Raw genomic sequence first — 19,892 nt, forward strand, 5'->3', positions numbered from 1 at the left:
CCACCTCACGACCTCAGCGCGCCCCAACGCCCGGTCAGAGTCTCCGGACCCGCTCTCCGCCGTATCTCCCTCCCTCGCGGGCCCTTTCTGCTCTCTGGACCGGCAGGTAGCTGGACGGGCCCCTCAGGACCCCGCGCCGAGGGACTCGAAGGACCCCGTTCGCCGGGCCCCGCCGCGCGTGCGTCGCGCGGAGCTCTACGGAGTGGGGTTCGCAGGCACTGCTGGAGCTCGTGGATTTCGCTTTCCCGCCTCCCTCCTACCTCCAAGGCCGGCGCTTACCTCCGTTCTCCCACTTCAGTGCGACCATGTTTGTTCCCTGCGGTGAGTCCGCCTGTGACCTCGCGGGTTTCACGCTCCTGATGGTGAGTCCCGACCTCCCCACGGCCCGACTTGGGGGGCTGCCTTTCGGAAGGCGCTTGCAGTACCGCCACCCCAACTCGGGGGTGTCACCGGCCCTGGGGGAAAGAGAGTTCTTGTTTCTAAAAGGTGTCCCCTAAAGAATGTATATACACACTTTGAGTGATTATAAAGACATTTAATTTTCAGCCAAAGCCGGTTTGGCTCAGCGGATAGAGCGTCGGCCTGCGGTCTGAAAGGTCCCAGGTTCGATTCCGGTCAAAGGCATGTACCTGGGTTGCGGGCACTTCCCCAGTGGGGGATGTGCAGGAGGCAGCTGATCGATGTTTCTCTCTCATCGATGTTTCTAGTTCTTTATCTCTCTCCCTTCCTCTCTGTAAAAAATCAATAAAATATATATTTTTAAAAAAGACATTTAATTTTCAAAATTGAACGGTTTTGAAAAGTGTGTATACATTTTGGGGGGCTTTGTATTTCAGGTTTTCAGCCCGCGCTGGAAATGTGAGGTTGTCTCTGGAGGTCTGATCCAAATGGAACCTTTGTTGGCGTTATCACCAGACCTTGTATCTAAGCCTACAGTTTGTCGTCTTTTCTGACTATACAACGTAATGTATTTGGATATTACAGAGACATTGTGCATATGCTGGGCGGGACATTCCCTTTACATTTTATCCTAGAAAAAGCGTTCTAGAGTCATTCTTAGGCAAACAGGTCTTTGTCATTAACCAGAAAAACTACCTACTGATAGGGTAATAAAAGCAACGTTGCCAGTAGCTAACATAGTTTAAAGCTCTTTCAATTGCCCGTGTTCGTTCATTGTTTCAATAAACATTCTATTTATTATATATCATATATGGCTAATATGCAGTGTCCCCTTGGGAGGTCGAGTGGGAGACCGGGGGTTGGATTGCTCTCTATGATGGCACTGACCACCAGGGGGAGGCGCGTGACCAAGGCAGGCCCTGGCCCCATCAGCCCTGATCTCCCGCCAGGCCTAGGGACCCTACCTGTGCTCGGATTTCGTGCACTGGGCCTCTAGTGTGAAAATATTAGAATAAGACCAGGTACTTGTTCTCAAGGAGTTGAACCATCTCGTTAGAAACACGTAAATCAATACAGGCAATATATGCTAGGACAGAAGTTTTTAAAAGATACAGACAGGCCCAAGGATTTATTGAGAGAGGGAGAGGCACAAGGACCTGTTAAGAAAAGCTTCCTATGTATAATCTTGGGGGGGGTGGTAAATTTAAAAAAGGAAGAAAACCCCAGCTGCAGAGAACTGATGGAGCGGTGAGTGGAGTGGAGGGGTGGTTGGGTGAAATGGGTAAAAGTAGTCAAAAGGTACAAACCTTCAGTTAGAAGTCAGTCCTGCAGGGGTGTGTGTAATGTACTGCATGGTATCTATACTTTTTTTTTTTTAATTTTTTTTTTTTCCCCTGCGGGCAGGGGCTGAGGTGGGATATACTTAACAATACCATATTGTATATTTGAAAGTTGCTAAGAGAGTTTTAAAAGTTCTCACCACAAGAAAAAAAAAATTGTAACTGTGGTGATGGATCTTAAAACTAAATACATTTGGTAATCATTTCCTACAGGGGTGGGCAAAAGTAGGTTTACAGCCATGAGTAGGAAAATAGTTTATTCTTGTATTATGTATTAATTATTGTGTTATTTGTTTGTGTCACAATCGTAACCCTACTTTTGCCTGTTTATGTTTTAGTGAACAGCTGTGGGCATTTGGGGCTGTGGAGGGACACCTTAAAAATGAGGTAGTAGCAAGGGGCATATGTGGGATCAAAGGACAGTTAGTTGGAAGGAAAGATATTAGAGCATGTCGCTATGCTGCTGGGAAGAATCCAGGAATGAGGAAAAGATGGATCATAAAGGAAGTGAGGGTCTAACCAAAGTAGCAAAATCTTTTAGAAGAGGAAAGAGAATTACAGGAGGTAACCAGGGGATTGATAGATGACAACAATGAAAAGTGGGAGACCACTCTGAAGGACCCATAAAAATATGGAGGGGGAGCCCTAGCTGGTTTGGCTCAGTGAATAGAGCGTCGGCCTGCAGACTGAAAGGTCCCGAGTTCAATTCCGGACAAGGACACATGCCTGGGTTGCAGGCTCAATCCCCAGTAGGGGGCGTGCAGGAAGCAGCCAATCCATGATTCTCATCAATGTTTCCATCTCTCCCTCTCTCCTCTCTGAAATTAATAAAAATATATTTTAAAAAATATATGGAGGGGGGAAAATATAAAGTAGAATCAATGAAAATTAGTCATGTATTAGATGTGCTTGGTAAAAGAAAGGGAAGAAGTTTCCCAGTTTAAGTAATTAGCTTAGTAATTGTTGCTCTTTTCTGAAATACAAAATATGGGGACAAGTTTGAGCAAAAGTTTAATATTGTACATATTGAGTGTGAGTTACCTGTGACATAACCATGGGGAGATATCCAGTAGGCTCTCGATTTCAAATAAGTGTTTCTAGCTGTAGCTAGAGATTTGGCAGTTGGACTATTAGTCATGGGGATAAGTGTGTCTGTGTGTGGTTTAGTGTGAAAATGAGCCCACTCCAACCTTTCGGCACTAACGGGGCACTTTTGTTCATACCTCACAGCCTCTATACTTCCTTTCCCACTGCCTGAAATATTCTTTCCCTGTCTTTGTGTGGCTCTCTCCCTTACCTCTTTTCAGGCCTATAGTTTCTTGTCACCTGAAGTGATTCTTTTCTTGACCAAACCTTTTTAAAATTGCAGCCAAACAAATATACACACATTCACAGTCACTTAATTTTTGGTCATGTTACTTTTGTAATTACTGTTGTACACTGTATATTTTACTACTTACTTTCTTACAGATAAATTGCACTCTCACTACAGGCAGGAATTTTTGTTGATTTGTTATACTACATTCCCAGTACCTAGAGTAATAATTGACACATAGTAGGTGTTCAATAAGTGTTAAATCAATAGTCTCAAAGGTGGAGGAGGCTCCCTGTTGACACCTCAGTTGCAATTAAGGGAGAATCAGTATGTAGCAATGATGCAGCTGAGTATAAACTTTCAGTACTAGTGCTGTCATTATTGTCTTCTGTCTAAACTTCTAAAAGTGCCACTAATGTTGATGTCTTAATGAATATATATATTTTTTAATTATTTCAGCCAGCAGTATCCGTTGGAAATGTTGGCCAGCTTGCAATAGATCTGATTATTTCTACATTGAATATGTGTAAAATTGGTTACTTCTATACTGATTGTCTTGTGCCGATGGTTGGAAATAATCCATATGCAACATCAGAAGAAAATTCAACAGAACTCAGTATAAATGCTGAAGGTATGTAAGATTTCGGCATATTTTATTCTACTACAAGTAAAGTTGTTTTACATTAGAAATAGACTCTATAGACACTTTTTGTAACAGACATTTCCTTGATGCCAGCTTTGTGCAGAATTGACCCAGTCACATTGTCCTATTCTCATAGCCTTTTCTAAAATGGCAACTCCTATGAGTAGTGTGAGTGTACTTGTGTCCTTGGATAGAATTTGAGATTTTTGTTTTTTTAACCTGGGGTGTGTGTGTTTTTCCCTTTTATCCTCACTTTTATTTTCTGTTCTTATTAGCATGTATAAGCATCAGTAATACAAGGAAAGGAGAAAAAAGTATTCCATTGGGCTCAGTATGTTTAGTATGTGCTATCTCATGTAAGCTTCAATCATCCTCTCACATTATTATAGAATCTATAATAATATGATATCAGTAAGGCTTGGAAAGATTGAATTGCCTAATGTTGCTAGGAGGTGTAGGCCTTTCCCATAATTTTTCATTGGACTTTCAGGGTTAATCAGGAATACAATTTATATTGCACTGACCACTGTTTGTTTATAATGGGGTACTGCACTGAATGAGTAAGGGAATGGCTGTTGATCATGAAGCATAGGAGCATCCAGTTATTTCATATGATGGCCAATTCCTCTGTTAGCCTCTCAGTCCTCTTTTATCATTTTAAGGTCAAAGTCAAGAAGTGCTAGAGGACCATGAAAGACTGTTGGTGGATTGAAGGACAAATGAAAAAGCATTTTGGTTTTTGTTAGTTTATTACTCGTGTCATTAGCTTGTAATAATGAAAAACACTTAAAAAATCATCTTAATAATGAAATTCCTGCAGGAAAGATGGCTTTGTTAACAGAAGATGTAATTTCAGTTATCGCCTTAAAGGATAAAGGACTATAAGTATTAGAACTAGAACTTTTAATTTTCTATTAATGATAACTAATATTTATTATTATCTATAAACTGAACACTGCATTTATATGTGTTAACTCATCTAATCCTCACAATTATTCCATAAGAAGTTTTACAGATGAGGAAACCATTGCACAGAGAAGTTAAGGTCACATGATTAATGACTAGTATAACTGAACTTCTAATCAAGCCACTCTAGTCCCTGAAGCTGACTCTTAAGTACCAAACCACCCTGCTGACGTACCTTCATTCTAACGGAGGACCCACTGATTTTCATGGACACAAACTGGCAACAAGTCAATTATAGTTCTCTAATCTCCTTTTTTTTTTTTTTTTTAGATATATTTTTATTGATTTCAGAGATGAAGGGAGAGGGAGAGACAGAAACACCAATAATGAAAGAGAATCGTTGATTGGCTGCCTCCTTCACATAGGGAATTGAGCCTCAACCCAGGCATGTGCCCTGATTGGGAATCAAACCGTGATATCCTGGTTCATAGGTTGACGCTCAACCACTGAGCCACACCGGCCAGGCTATTTTATTTTTTAAGATGAGGTATTTTGAAATAAATTATAGATATGACATTTCACCTTAAATATGTAAGTGTGCATCTCTTTTCTTTTAAGAACTTTTTCTGCCAAAACCGGTTTGGCTCAGTGGATAGAGCGTCGGCCTGCGGACTGAAAGGTCCCAGGTTCGATTCCGGTCAAGGGCATATACCTGGGTTTCGGGCACATCTCCAATAGAGATGTGCAGGAGGCGGCTGATCGATGTTTCTCTCTCATCGATGTTTCTAACTCTCTATCTCTCTCCTTTCCTCTCTGTAAAAAATCAATAAAATATATTTTTAAAAAAACGAACTTTTTCTTACATAGCTAAAACACCATCCTATATAATAAAAGCCTAATATACAAATTGTCCCCTCCACCAGGAGTTTGGCCAAGGCCTGGGGCCAGCCGGGGGAAGGGATGCCCCAGCCGGCAGCCACTAGGGACCCTACCCATGCATGAATTTTGTGCACTGGGCCTCTAGTTACATTTTTTAAAAGATTTTTTTACTGGTTTTAGAGAGAGAGATAGAAACATCCATGATGAGAGAGTCATTGATCGGCTGCCTCCTGCATGCCACACACTGGGGACTGAGCCCACAACCCAGGTATGTGCCCTGACGGCAAATTGAACTGCAACCTCCTGGATCATAGGTTGATGTTCAACCACTGAGCCACATGCCTGGGCTAAAATACTATTATTACATTTAACAAAATTAGCAATAGCAGTTTCTTAATAACTTTTTATACCCTATCCATATTCACATTGACTCAGTGTATCCCAAAAAGTCCTCTAAAGTTAGTTTGCCCAAACCAGGATCCAAAGTACATTTGATTGTTATACCTTTGAAATCTCTTTTTTTCTAGAATAGTCTTTTATTTACATCTTCATGAAGCTGATTTATTGAAGGAAAAACTGGAATCATTGTCCTAAAGAATGTCCTACCTACATTTATCTTATTACTCCTTGTGGTGTCATTTGGCTTATTCCTCTAGTCTCTCTATTTTCTGTTACTGGAGTTAGGTCTAAAGCAGGAATGGGGAACATCTGGCCCGCAGGCCATATAAGGCCCACAAAATCTTTTGATTGGGCCTTACCAAGGCATTAGGGGTGAGTTAATTAAATATTTGACCAAATATAGCAGGCTAATTTTTAAGTTGATAATTTTGTGTGGCCCGGGAATGATGTTATAAATATCTAAATGGCCCTTGGCAGAAAAAAGGTTCACCACCTCTGGTCTAAAGAGTTGGTTAGATAAAAGCTAAATATTTTTGGACCGAATACACAAAAGGTAATATTGCTTTCATATTTCATCAGAAGGAAAACGAGGGATTTAAAAAAAAAAAAAAAAGGAAAACAGGATCTTAACAAAAAATTATTTCATGATACACTGATGGAGAACTTAAGTTTTGCTATATGGAAGTTAGGATATCTTACATTTTAAAGCTTAGCCTGCTAACTCCTTATAGATATGTCCTCTTCCCAGTAGGTTTGCATTGCACTATATGTGTACATCAGAGATAAATTGGAGGCCTGAGTGGCCAATGCCTTAATCCTTTTTCCCTAAATTTATCCCTTTTTTCCTAATTCTTTTTTTTAAATGTATTTTATTGATTTCTTACAGTGAGGAAGGGAGAGGGATAGAGAGTTAGAAATATCGATGAGAGAGAAACATCGATCAGCTGCCTCCTGCACACCTACTACTGAGGATGTGCCCACAACCAAGGTACATGCCCTTGACCGGAATCAAACCTGGGACCCTTGAGTCTGCAGGCTGACGCTCTATCCCAGGGTTGGGCAAACTTTTTGACTCGAGGGCCACAATGGGTTCTTAAACTGGACCGGAGGGCCGGAACAAAAGCATGGATGGAGTGTTTGTGAGAACTAATACAAATTCAAAGTAAACATCATTACATAAAAGGGTACAGTCTTTTTTTTTTTTTTTTAGTTTTATTCATTTCAAATGGGCCGGATCCGGCCCGCGGGCCGTAGTTTGCCCACGGCTGCTCTATCCACTGAGCCAAACCGGTTAGGGCCTTTTTTCCTAATTCTTAATCTTCCTGCTTTAGCTGCCTTTGCCCTGAACATACCTGATGGTTACTAGACTTGCTGATGCAAATCCCCAATCACACCACACCATAACAGTCCAATGAGATAATCCCCGAAAGACCTATAGCAGAAGAGACCTGCTCCACCAAAGGATTTGCCCAAATCTAGGGTTATTTGTAATCTTTTTTATAGTAACTAAAAGCTTACCTCTTGCCTAGCTGGTGTTGTTGAGTGGTTGAGCATTGACCTATGAACCAGGAGGTCATGGTTCGATTCCCCATCCTCATCCCAGTGGGGGGCGTGCGAGAGGCGGAATGATTTTCTCTCATCGTTGAAGTTTCTCTCTCTCTCTCCTCCTTCCTCTCAAAATAAATAAAATTTTTAAAAATAAAATTAAAGACAAGCTTACCTCTTAGCACAGTAACCTAATCCTATGTCCTTAGAGACTATATTTTGTCTTCGGTTCATATCAGAGCTTTTCATTCCTGGAGGTGAAGTTGATAGGGACATTTTAGGCATCAGTAAGTTGGACCCTTTCTAGAATCTGATAGAAGTTATGGGTCCTTTTCCCAGAAAAGCACACACATTGACTCACAGAAAATTTTGCATGTGATTTCAGGTCTTTCAAAAACTCCTGCCCTAGCCAGTTTGGCTCAGTGCATAGAGCATTGGCCCACAGACTGAAGGGTCTGGGTTCGATTCCAGTTAAGGGCTCATACCTCAGTTGCAGGTTTGATCCCTGTCCCGGTTGGGGCATGTTCAGGAGGCAACCAATTGATGTGTTTCTCTCACATTGATATTTCTCTATATATCTCTCTCCTCCCACTCTCTTTAAAAATCAATGGAAAAATATCCTCAGGTGAGGATTAACAGAACAAACAAAAACCTCCTAAAAAACAGAAATGTACTTACTCCAGGGATTTTATTACATGACTAACATTCTCCTTTGTTTTATTCTTCCGTTAACCCAATTAGTATTGCTGTTCTCTAGAGAGGAGAAGGGAGACTATCAGAAACTGAAAACATTCTTAAGAATTATTTTATTTTCAGTAATGTCAGAAATTTCTAGGGGAATACTTCTTTGGGTTTTTTGTTTTGTTTTTTATTTTAGAAATAAAGTAACGAAGAGAGAGAGAGAGAAACATCCATTGGTTGCCTCCTGAACACTCCCCAACTGGGGATCGAGCCCACAACCTAGGTATGTACCTGACTGGAAATCGAACCTGCAACTCTTCAGTACACCGAACAACGCTCCAACCAACTGAGCCATACTGGCCAGGGCTACTTCTTTGATTTTATAATCAAAGTTAGAGGAAAAATAATTTTCTTAGAGTTAACTTTTCAGAAATGAATGTATTCTATAGAATAAAACCCACTGGTACATTTTAAGGTACTTCTAAAATGCTTTATTTTAACCAAGTGATATAGTACATATCTTCTATTTTTTTTTTAATTAAATCTTTATTGTTCAGATTATTACATTTGTTCCTCTTTTTTTCCCCCCCATAACTCCCCTCCTCCCAGTTCCCGCCCCACCCTCCGCCCTCACTCCCCACCCACTGTCCTCATCCATAGGTGCACGGTTTTTGTCCAGTCTCTTCCCACATCTCCCACACCCCTTTCCCCCCCAAGAATAGTCAGTCCATTCCCTTTCTATGTCCCTGATTCTATTATAATCAACAGTTCATTCTGTTCATCAGATTATTTATTCACTTGATTCTTAGATTCACTTGTTGATAGATGCATATTTGTTGTTCATAATTTGTATCTTTACCTTTTTTTTCTTCTTCCTCTTCTTAAAGGATACCTTTCAGCATTTCATATAATCCTGGTTTGGTGGTGATGAACTCCTTTAGCTTTTCCTTATCTGTGAAGCTCTTTATCTGACCTTCAATTCTGAATGATAGCTTTGCTGGATAAAGTAATCTTGGTTGTAGGTTCTTGGTATTCATCACTTTGAATATTTCTTGCCACTCTCTTCTGGCCTGCATGGTTTCTGTTGAGAAATCAGCTGACAGTCATATGGGTACTCCCTTGTAGGTAACTGAGTTTCTTTCTCTTGCTGTTTTTAAGATTCTCTCTTTATCTTTTGCTCTTGGCATTTTAATTATGATGTGTCTTGGTGTGGTCCTCTTTGGATTCCTTTTGTTTGGGGTTCTCCGCGCTTCTTGGACCTGTAAGTCCATTTCTTTCACCAGGTGGGGGAAGTTTTCTGTCATTATTTCTTCAAATAGGTTTTCAATATCTTGCTCTCTCTCATCTTCTGGCACCCCTATAATTCTGATGTTGGTACGCTTGAAGCTGTCCCAGAGGCTCCTTACACTATCCTCGCATTTTTGGATTCTTTTTTCATTTTGCTTTTCCGGTTGGATGTTTTTTGCTTCCTCGCATTTCAAATCATTGACTTGATTCTTGCGCTCCTCTGGTTTGCTGTCGGGCGTCTGTATAATATTCGTTATTTCAGTCCGTGTATGCTTAATTTCTAGTTGGTTCCCCAATATAAGATTGAGGGTCTTAATAGTTTTCGTGTAGATCTCATTAAGTTTATCGGCAGCTTCTAAACAGTTCTTGAGAGACCTTAAAAGTGTGGTTGTGAACTCTATATCTTCCATTGACAATTTTGTCCTGTTTCTTTGTCTCCGCATTTTGTTATGCTTCCTTGGTGCACCCCCTAGTGGTCTTTGTTCGCAGTCTTATAGTTAAATCTTGATTGTTGTAGCTAATTCCAGGGAGGGTTTGACCTCCAGGCCAAGTGGCTATGAGAATCAGCTGTGTCAGCAGTCTGAGAACTTCTGTCCTCTAGGGAGGTGCTAATCTAGCCTTAGCCTGAGGCTATCCGGCAAATGCCTCTGTGCAGGGCTTGGGCGGGGCGGGTCGCACAGGATCAACAGGGTGGGCCGGAGAGAGCAGTTATGGCTGCTCTCAGTCCTGTCCCCAGGGGCTCTGCCTCTCTGAGTCCCAGCACCCGCTGCAAAGCTGGGAGAGAAAGCTGCACTCGCTCTGACCGAAGCCAGACAGTCCCACTTCTCCCATTTGAGTCTGGGTCCCTAAAGACTCGCCCGGATCTGGTGCTCAGAGTCTGCGACTCCCTCCCGATTGAAAACGCCAACCGCTCCCTCCGCCGCCAGCCCGCTCTGTGCACTCTGCACCTCAGAATTTGACTTCAGCACTGCGCCTCCTCTGAGTGTCCGTGTGCGTTTCTCTTTCCTCCTAGTTGTAGGACTTCCACTCAGCCAGCGTTCCTGTGGTTCTGGGTGATGTCCCTTCCGTTTTTTGGTTTCACTTTTGAAGTAGTTGTTCAAAGCAGCAAACTCCGGCGTTAACCTATGCTGCCATCTTGGTTCTCCCCATATCTTCTATTTTTTAATTATTGAAAATATATAGGTACACCCCAGCCAATTTGGCTCAGTGGATAGAGCGTCGGCCTGTGGTCTGAATGGTCCCGGGTTCGATTCTGATCAAGGGCACATGCCTGGGTTGTGGGCTCGATCCCCAGGAGGGGGCGTGCAGGAGGCAGCCAATCAATGATTCCCTCTCATTGATGTTTCTATCTCCCTCTCCCTTCCTCTCTAAAATTAATATAAAATATATTTTAAAGAAAAAATATATAGATACAAAAGTTCTTACAATTCGATTTTAATTTTTACATTAAATTTATATCCTTTTAATTTAATTCTCAGTTACAGTTTATATTCAGTATTACTTCGTATTAATTTCAGCATAGTGGCTAGTCAGTCGTATACTTTACAAAGTAGTTCCCCCAACATTTCAAGTACCCACCTGGCCCAGAGTTATCACATTATTTTCACTGTTTCCTAGGGTGTGCTTTACATCCCCAGGACTGTTTTGTGACTACCAATCTGAAGTTCTTAATCCCTTCATTTAACCTACTACTCTAGGTACATCCATGGTGTTGCAAATGGTAAGATTTCGTTCTTTTTTATGGCCGAGTAATATTCCATTGTGTATATGTACTACAACTTTTTTATCCTTTCATCTATTGACGGGCACTTGGGTGGCTAATAGTTTTATTTCTATAACTCCTTCATTTTAACTTTTGTATGATTTCACTTTCTTCTTGTCTTTACAGTATATTCATTGCCTTCAAAGAAGCTAGTGGTTCTTCAGTTAAGATCCATTTTTATTAAGGTTAGCATATTATATTTGCCCTTTAAAATTTATTAAAGTAAAATATGAGTAAATACTAAGTATCATTAAGAATTAAGAGTCAAAAATAATTTCTGAGTTTTTATTGTACGTACAGTTAAGAAAGTTCTGAATTTGCAGTGAATAAAGTCAAAATTTCAGAGGTGCTACCATTATTTTATGATTATATTGAAAGGAATTGGGACATATAGCTTGGATCTTACATATTCCCAATTCAGGTAGCCTTGGTGAAAAAACTTAAGCATGTGAATATTACAGGTTTGTTTCATTTGTCTTACGTTTCAAGCAGTGGGCATCTACATATAAGTTATGGATATATCAAAATATTTTCTGCATCCACCTGCTACCACTGTAGTCCAAACTACTGTCATCTCTTATGCCCCTGATTCTAGTCTTGCCCCAACTACTTCCCACAAACACTTAATAGTCTGTTTGCAAACAGCACGTCAATGTTCCTTTCAAATCACATCACTTCTCTCTTCAAAAAGCGTTTTAGTGGCTTCCTATCTTATTCAGAGTGAATTCACAGCCCTACTATGGCCCATCAGGCCCTGCATTTGCACTGATATGGTAGCCATGGCCACATCTAGCTATTTAAATTCTGATTCATTAATTAAAAGTGAATAAAATTAAAAATTCAGTTTCTTCATCATTTTAGTCACATGTGTCAAGCACTTGCCATAAAGAGCATTTCTGTTATTGCAGAGTTCTCTTGGACAGTTGCTCTACCTAATCTGACCTCCGACCACTCCTCTGTGCTCATTGCCTATTGACCCTTTTTGCTCACCCTGCCTGCTTCAAAGATCCTTCGGCCTGGCCTGGCCTGCGCCCTCTCGCAATCTGGGACCCCTCGGGACATGTTGGATAGCCTGTTTCGGCCTGATCCCCGCAGGCCCGATCCAGACAGGAGGAGCCCGATCCCCACAGGCCCGATTCAGACAGGAGAGAGCCAGATCCTGTGTGCTGAGTGTCTGTCCCCTGGTGGTCAGTGTATGTCATAGCGACTGGTCATTTGGTCACTTAGGCTTTTATATATATAGATTGTAAAGATATAATAGGTAATTCATTGCTCTTCATTTTTCACCTTCAGTTTAAGGACTGTAAATGGATCTAAAAATAATTCTAATTTTAGTATATTTAAATTATATATCATGAGATAAAGTTGATAAAATATTAGAGAGAATCCTCTTACTAGTATACTCTAAGATCTAACTTTTAGATTTTCTTTTTTTCCCCCCAACACATACGAAGTATAAATCAAAGCCATTCTGTGAAAAACTGCTTTCATGGGTGAAAAGTAGTAACTGTGCCAAAGTTATTGTTCTTTCAAGCAGTCATTCATATCACCGTAATGATCTACAACTTCGCAGGTATGTTTTTGCCTTTGAAAAAATGTTTTTGTAAAGATTATGCAATATTATGATGATTTATCTATTAAAAAGTTAAAATAAGTTTTACAAGCCATGTATATCCTTACCTCTCCTCCCTGAAATTTAGAAAGAAGAAGGTAAAAGAAAGTCAAGAGATAGGAGGGAGCACAGTTAGGTTGACTCTTTCAGTTCCATAGTTGGGGGCACAAGGAAATATACAGATGGTTCTGGAACTGTGCTTTGATTGTGTGGTATTGTGCATGCAACATTACAGAGCTAAGCTATGAAAAGAATACCTAGATTTATTGTTTAATAATTTTTTAAAGAGTGGGTTGATACTTCTGTTTATTTTCAAATATTCAACCATTTGTATTCGCAGAAATCCAGTTGCCTTTACTAGTAAGTATAGCTCCTAGGTATGTCAAACTGAAATCTTAAATATAAGACAAAGTATCCAAGAGATAGCAATATAATCTATTTTATTGCATGATCATTTATGCACGTATAAAATCATCAGCCAAGAGTAACCCTTCAAAACTGGAGCTAATTTCTAAGAATCTCACAATAGGCATGATGGCCAGAAGGGAGCATAGCTGTGAAAACTAAATTTATCTTCATGATGGTCTTGCCTTAGTTTAAATATTCCTATCTCTTTACCATTTCTCTGTAAATAGCAAGTCAGAACAATATTTTTTACGTTATTCTTCCAAAGATTGCTAAAACTTAGGTTTGCCTTGTGCAGTGGAATAGAGAATAAGATAATTTTTTCTAAAAGAACTGATTTTTGCCTTCATGTTTATATTTGTGAGTTTTTAGAAAGTTAATTATGTAATTGTTTCTAGTACTCCCTTTAGGTACCTGCTTACACCTTCCCTGCAAAAAAGTATTCAAAATAAAATAAAAAACCTTAACTGGGAAGAAATGGAAAAAAGCCCATGCATTCCTGAAATAAGTGATTCTGAGTATTGCATCCGTATACCTGGAGGAGGTATCACAAAAACACTCTATGATGAAGGGTGAGTTTGTTTGCCTCTTTCTCATTTGTTCCCTGCTTTATTTAAAAGTGAAAGTAAGATAATTTGGAGAATTGTTGGATTGCTTATTGGAACATTGAAAATCCTATCCTATATAATAAAATAGTAATATGCAAATTGACCAAACTGCAGAAAGACCGGTCACTATGACACGCACTGACCACTGGTGGGCAGACGCTCAACACAGGAGCTGCCCCCTCTGGCCAGTGCACTCCCACAGGGGGAGCGCCACTCAACCAGAAGCCGGGCTCATGGCTGGCAAGCCCAGCAGTGGTGGCGGGAGTCTCTCCCACCTCATAGGTAACGCTAAGGAGCAGTGAGCTGGGCTCAGGCTGGTGAGCACAGCGGCGGGGGCAGGAGCCTCTCCTGCCTCCATTGCAGGCGGATGGTAAGGAGCAAGGGGTCCCAGACTGTGAGAGCCCCAGACTGCGAGGGGGATGGGGAGCAGGCCTAAGCCAGCAGGTGGACATCCCCCAAGGGGTCCCGGTCCTGGACTGCAAGAGGGTGCAGGCCGGGCTGAAGGACAACCCCTCCCCCCCCCCCCCACACCCCAGTGCACGAATCTCATGCACCAGCCCTCTAGTATATTTATAAAACGGAAATTACATTCAGGGGAAAGATTGAAATTTGATTATAGGAGAACAGGTTCCTGAAAAGCCTTATTTAATGCTTTATTATATGTGGCATGTTAGGGATCCTGATACTTGTTCAATGCAACCTCTATAATCTTTTTTTTCTTTTTTTTTATGTTTTGGTTTGGGGTTTTTTTGTTTGTTTATATTTTTATTGATTTCAGAGAGGAAAGGAAGAGAAACATCAATGATGAGAGAGAATCATTGATCAGCTGCCTCCTGCTTGCCCCACACTGGGGATCAAGCCCGCAATCCGGGCATGTGCTCTCACTGGAAATCGAACCATGACCTCGTGGTTAACAGGTTGATGCTCTACCACAGAGCCACGCCAGCTGGGCTATAATCTTTTTTTAATTGTGGTAAAATATACATAACATTAACCATTTTTTTAAAAATATATTTTATTGATTTTTTACAGAGAGGAAGGGAGAGAGAGAGAGAGTTAGAAACATCGATGAGAGAGAAACATCGACCAGCTGCCTCCTGCACATCTCCTACTGGGGATATGCCCACAACCCAGGTACATGCCCTTGACCGGAATCGAACCTGGGACCTTTCAGTCCGCAGGCCGACGCTCTATCCACTGAGCCAAACCGGTTTCGGCAACATTAACCATTTTTAAGTGTACAATTAAGTGGCATTAAATACATTCACAGTGTTGTGAACCCATCACCACTTTCAGAACATTGGCATCATTTTAAACAGAGAATCTGTTGCATTAAAATATAACTCCTATTTTATTTCTGTAAAGTCAGTAGTAATGTCCTCACTTTTATTTCTGAATTAGTAATTTGAGTCTTCCCAAGTTCTTTAAAATATAGTTGAGTTGAATATATGTATCTGCAAGATACTACAAAACATTAACTTTAGAGTTCATCCTATTTAAAGTTGTTTCTCACAAAATCAATTTTCTTGTATTCAGCTATAGCAAGACCTGTGTTTAATGTTCAATGCAATTTTACATTCATTGCAATAAGTACTTTTTTAAAATATATTTTTTAAATTGATATTTAGAGAGAAAGGAAGGGAGAGGGATGGATAGAAACATCGATGAGAGAGGAACATCATCAGTTGGCTGCCTCCTGCACACCCCCCACTGGGGATTGAGCCCAAAACCCAACATGTGCCCTGACCGAGAATCGAACTGTGACCTCCAGGTTCATAGGTCCACACTCAGCCAATGAGCCCAACCAGCCCAGCACAATAAATAATTTTTTTTAATATATTTTATTGATTTTTTTACAGAGAGGAAGGGAGAGGGATAGTTAGAAACCTCGATCAGCCACCTCCTGCACACCCCCTACTGGGGATGTGCCTGCAACCAAGGTACATGCCCTTGACCGGAATCGAACCTGGGACCCTTCAGTCTGCAGGCCGACGCTCTATCCACTGAGCAAAACCAGTTAGGGCTAAGTAATTTTTGAAATTGAAAAAAAATCATGACTCATACAATTTTTAATCCTTTTTTTTTCCCCTCAATGCATATTAAGATTATTTGCTAAATGTTTTGTGATATACACATTTTGCCTTCTCACTATCAGAACAAATATATATTCTTATCTCCGGAAAAGATAATATTACTCCTAGTGACAGTGGTGTGGCTGACTTGAGAGTCCTTACACGGGGTGGGCAAAAGTAGCTTTAAAGCTGTGAGTACATGAAACACAGAGTTTATTCTTGTGTTATCACTTATTAATTATTGTATTATTTTCCATACAAGCAACTATAAATGTACTTTTGTCCACTCTTGTATTTAATTGAAATAGAAGTACATTTGTAAATTAATAATGGATATATCTCATGTGTTAGTGTCACAAAAAGTAATAAAATTAGTCACACTCCACCTTCCATTTTTACAGAGAGGACCAGAGGATATTAAAACTCTTATCTGCCCTAATCGGTTTGGCTCAGTGGCTAGAGTGTCGGCCTGCGGACTAAAGGGTCCCAGGTTCGATTCTGGTCAAGGGCGTGTACCTTGGTTGCAGGCACATCCCCAGTAGGGGGTGTGTAGGAGGCCCCTGATGGATGTTTCTCTCTCATTGATGTTTCTAACTCTCTATCCCTCTCCCTTCCTCTCTGTAAAAAATCAATAAAATATATTTAAAAAAAAAAAAACTCTTATTCTACTACTACTACTAGAGGCCCGGTGCATGAATTTATGCACAGATGGGGTCTGATTAGGGGCGGGGGGAAGGGGCCGCAAGTGGTTGGCCAGTCGGCCCCACCCCAATCAGTGGGAGGGGACGGGCCAGCCACGGGGAAGGGCTGTGTGAGGTTGAGGGGGCCAATCGGGGCCCCGATCGGGCTGGTTGGCCGCCACAGTGTGTGTCACAGCAACTGGTCGTTCTGATCGCTTGGTTTTTATATACATAGATTTTTGTTGCAAAGTAGTAGTGTGGGGCACTGTAAGTTCAAGGCCATACGCCAGCACTTTTTAAGCTAGAGCCTTTAAAATGAAGGCACACCAGGGTGACTGGCTCTCTCTCAGCATGAGCCATTTCTAAGGCTATCATGACATGAATAATCAGGAACACTGCTCACAGTTCTTCCACACAAAGCCAGAGAGTCCCTAAGATATTTTAGAACGGTGTACTGAGATGGTATAATTAGTGCTAACAACTTCCAACTTCTAATTTTTAAGCTGAAATGCTGTGATAGGCTCTCCCTGTACAGCTGAGACCTTTGAACTTCCATGCCAGTTTCTCCTCCACATCTTAAATCTGTAGCTCTCTGTCAGTCATGTGCTCTCAAGTTTTGGTATAGTTTTTCTCACAGTGCTTGGTTTTAGGGTGTTAGAAATGATTTTTGCTTTTGTTGGCAAACAGGAAGCTTTTTGCATTGGTAAGATCTCCATCTTGTTACTAGCTTGAGGCATTTATAACATAACAGTTAAGAGACTTATGTTTGGAGTCAGAAAGACCTAGGTTCAAGTGCCACCTCTGCCACTTCCTACATATAGAACTTTGAGCATGTTAACTATATTGAAATCTCTGTAAACCTAAGTTACCTCATAATTAATTGCTAACATTAATTATGGGCAGGCACTGTTTTAAGCACTTTGCCGTCACTGCCACCTTTTAACCTCACGACAACACTTTGAGTTCAGTTCTGTTATGATCCCTCTTTTACAGAAGAGGAACACTAACGCCTTGATTAATGATTAAGTAACTTGCCTGACATAATCTGGTAAGTGGCAGAGCTAGAATTTGAATCCAGGTACTCTGTCCTTGTTTCCATTATTCCAAACTGATTGATTTATGAAATGGGTATAATTATAACTTTCTCAAGGGTTGTTGTAGGGATTAAGTAATAAAATATGCAGACACTGCTTAGCACATAATAATCACTCAATAAATGTAAGAAGTAATAGTAAGGTTCCCCCCCACACACACACACACACTTTTATTCTGTTCCACAATTTTCTTTTGCTGCTTTTGAATAATAAGGTGTTAAAATCTTTCAGTCTCTGTTGTGGTGCTTCTGAAAATAGCTGTTTCTACAGTAGGTTTCAGGAGTAGATCAGAACATATCTCATGTTCTATAACCAAGGATAGAGGGGTGGTTTTTTATGTAGCCTTGGTGTGAGGCACAAACTTGCATATGCCTAGGGTGGGCTTACATGGATGGCTCCAAGTCCTGGCCTCACAAACAGAAGAATGTATCTGGGGTAACGGGAGATAAATAAGTGATTTCATGATGGGTATCTTCTCCTTGCCCAAAACTTAGATTATCTTAGCTATAAAACAGACACACTTAGCTATAGTTAACAGCGTCTTGTATCAGTAGAATACTTAAATTTTTTTTTTTTAATTTGTTGTAGCTGTTCTAAAGAAATCCCAATGGCTGTTCTGCTCAAATTTGTTTCAGAAGGAGACAATATCCCAGATGCATTAGGTCTTGTTGAATATCTTAATGAATGGCTTCAGATAATCAAACCACATGTAAGTTTTTTCCTATAGCTTAAGCCTCTGATTTCTCTGGTTATATATTCATAAACTTGTATTTTATATGCTATATAAGTAGACCAAATAAGTAGAAGTTTATGTTGAATATAAACATATTTCTACATAAAATTTATTTTAACTGAACTTTTTAAAGGAGGGCAAGTTAACCAACTTGCTGTTTACAGTTGTTTCGTTAAAGCTAATTCTCCATAAAAGGAATATCTTAAGTACTTCATTGTATTCACTATTCATGTTGCATTTATACCAAAAGCTTCTTATAAGAATAAACAAGTTATTTTTGGAATTCAGGATTCCTTTTTTTTAGAAAACAAAAGGTATTGTTATGTGAGCAATACTGTAGCTATCAAATACACATTATAATTAAAAGACTTTTCTCTATTATGAAGTAAGAACATCATACCTAGAGAAATCAGTTAGCCTTTAGGCATAACAGAAGTCCCATAAGGCTGTTTTATATGGTAGGCAACTGTGTTTTTAATTTATGATTTTGCTAAGAACAAATTGATACCCTCAGATAGCACTGATTTTTTTTTTATATATATTTTATTGATTTTTTACAGAGAGGAAGGGAGAGAGATAGAGAGTTAGAAACATCGATCAGCTGCCTCCTGCACATCCCCCACTGGGGATGTACCCGCAACCCAGGTACATGCCCCCGACCGGAATCGAACCTGGGACCCCCCAGTCCGCAGGCCGACGCTCTATCCACTGAGCCAAACCGGTTTTGGCTGATTTTTTTTTTTTTTTAATACCTATTTCTTTTAAGTTTGATTTTACTTGGTGGAATCTATCCACAGCCTTTCTGGCATACCTTTATAATTTGAAACTTGAGGAAATTTATCTTAAGTGGACATAAAGACATAGAAATGTCTTGCTTTGTTTTTCCTTACAATAAAACGGAGCTAAAAGTGTCAAAACCAAAAAGAACCAAAAAACTAGAGAATGGAGAGTTTTATAACACTTACATGTTAAAAGGTAATTTGTTGGTAAAGATGAAGGGTTAAAATATTTTGTTCTTCGGTTACAGAGTGATGACGCCACAGCGTCTGCCTTGCCGTGGAAAATGCCAAGTTCTTGGAGATTACTCTTTGGCAGTGGTCTTCCCCCTGCACTTTTCTGATCTGTTTTCATTTTTATACCTTAGGTCCCAAGATACCTATTACCAACACAACTGTTAGCTGTATAAAAGTTGTATTATCTAATGTATTAGAAAATAAATCTTAACTCTTTACAGAAAAAATGGATTAGCAAAAGATTGGTTTTGCTATGCTTTTCATCATATACAACAAATGTAAATTTTGTACAATAAAATATTTCCTAAGTAATTTCATGACGTGTCATTTTAGTTTTTTAACTCAGACTTCTGTATTAGTTTCTTTTTCTGCTGTAACAAATTACTACAAACTTAGTGGCTTAAAACAACACATTCTTTACAATTCTAGAAGTCAGAAGCCCAAAAATAGGTCTCCCTGTACTAAATCTAAGTGTTAGCAGGTCTGTGTTCCCTATGGAGGCTCCAGGAGAGAATCAGT

General features: G+C 40.1%; 1 protein-coding gene across 2 annotated transcripts; it reads left to right on the top strand.

The window, feature by feature from the left end:
• Positions 1-153: 153 nt before the first annotated feature.
• Positions 154-19,690, top strand: PSMG2 (proteasome assembly chaperone 2). Of its 2 annotated transcripts, XM_059706696.1 has the most exons (7): positions 154-362; positions 3,514-3,685; positions 11,283-11,341; positions 12,611-12,729; positions 13,572-13,745; positions 18,216-18,336; positions 19,388-19,690. In XM_059706696.1, exons 1-7 carry the CDS (start codon positions 306-308, stop codon positions 19,478-19,480), a joined length of 795 nt encoding a protein of 264 aa, XP_059562679.1. In that variant the 5' UTR covers positions 154-305; the 3' UTR covers positions 19,481-19,690. The 2 variants fall into 2 exon arrangements, with proteins under 2 accessions (XP_059562679.1, XP_059562680.1); XM_059706697.1 differs by lacking the exon at positions 18,216-18,336.
• The last annotated feature ends 202 nt before the right edge of the window (positions 19,691-19,892 follow it).

Source organism: Myotis daubentonii, chromosome 8, assembly GCF_963259705.1.
Source record: "Myotis daubentonii chromosome 8, mMyoDau2.1, whole genome shotgun sequence".
NCBI lineage: Eukaryota > Metazoa > Chordata > Mammalia > Chiroptera > Vespertilionidae > Myotis > Myotis daubentonii.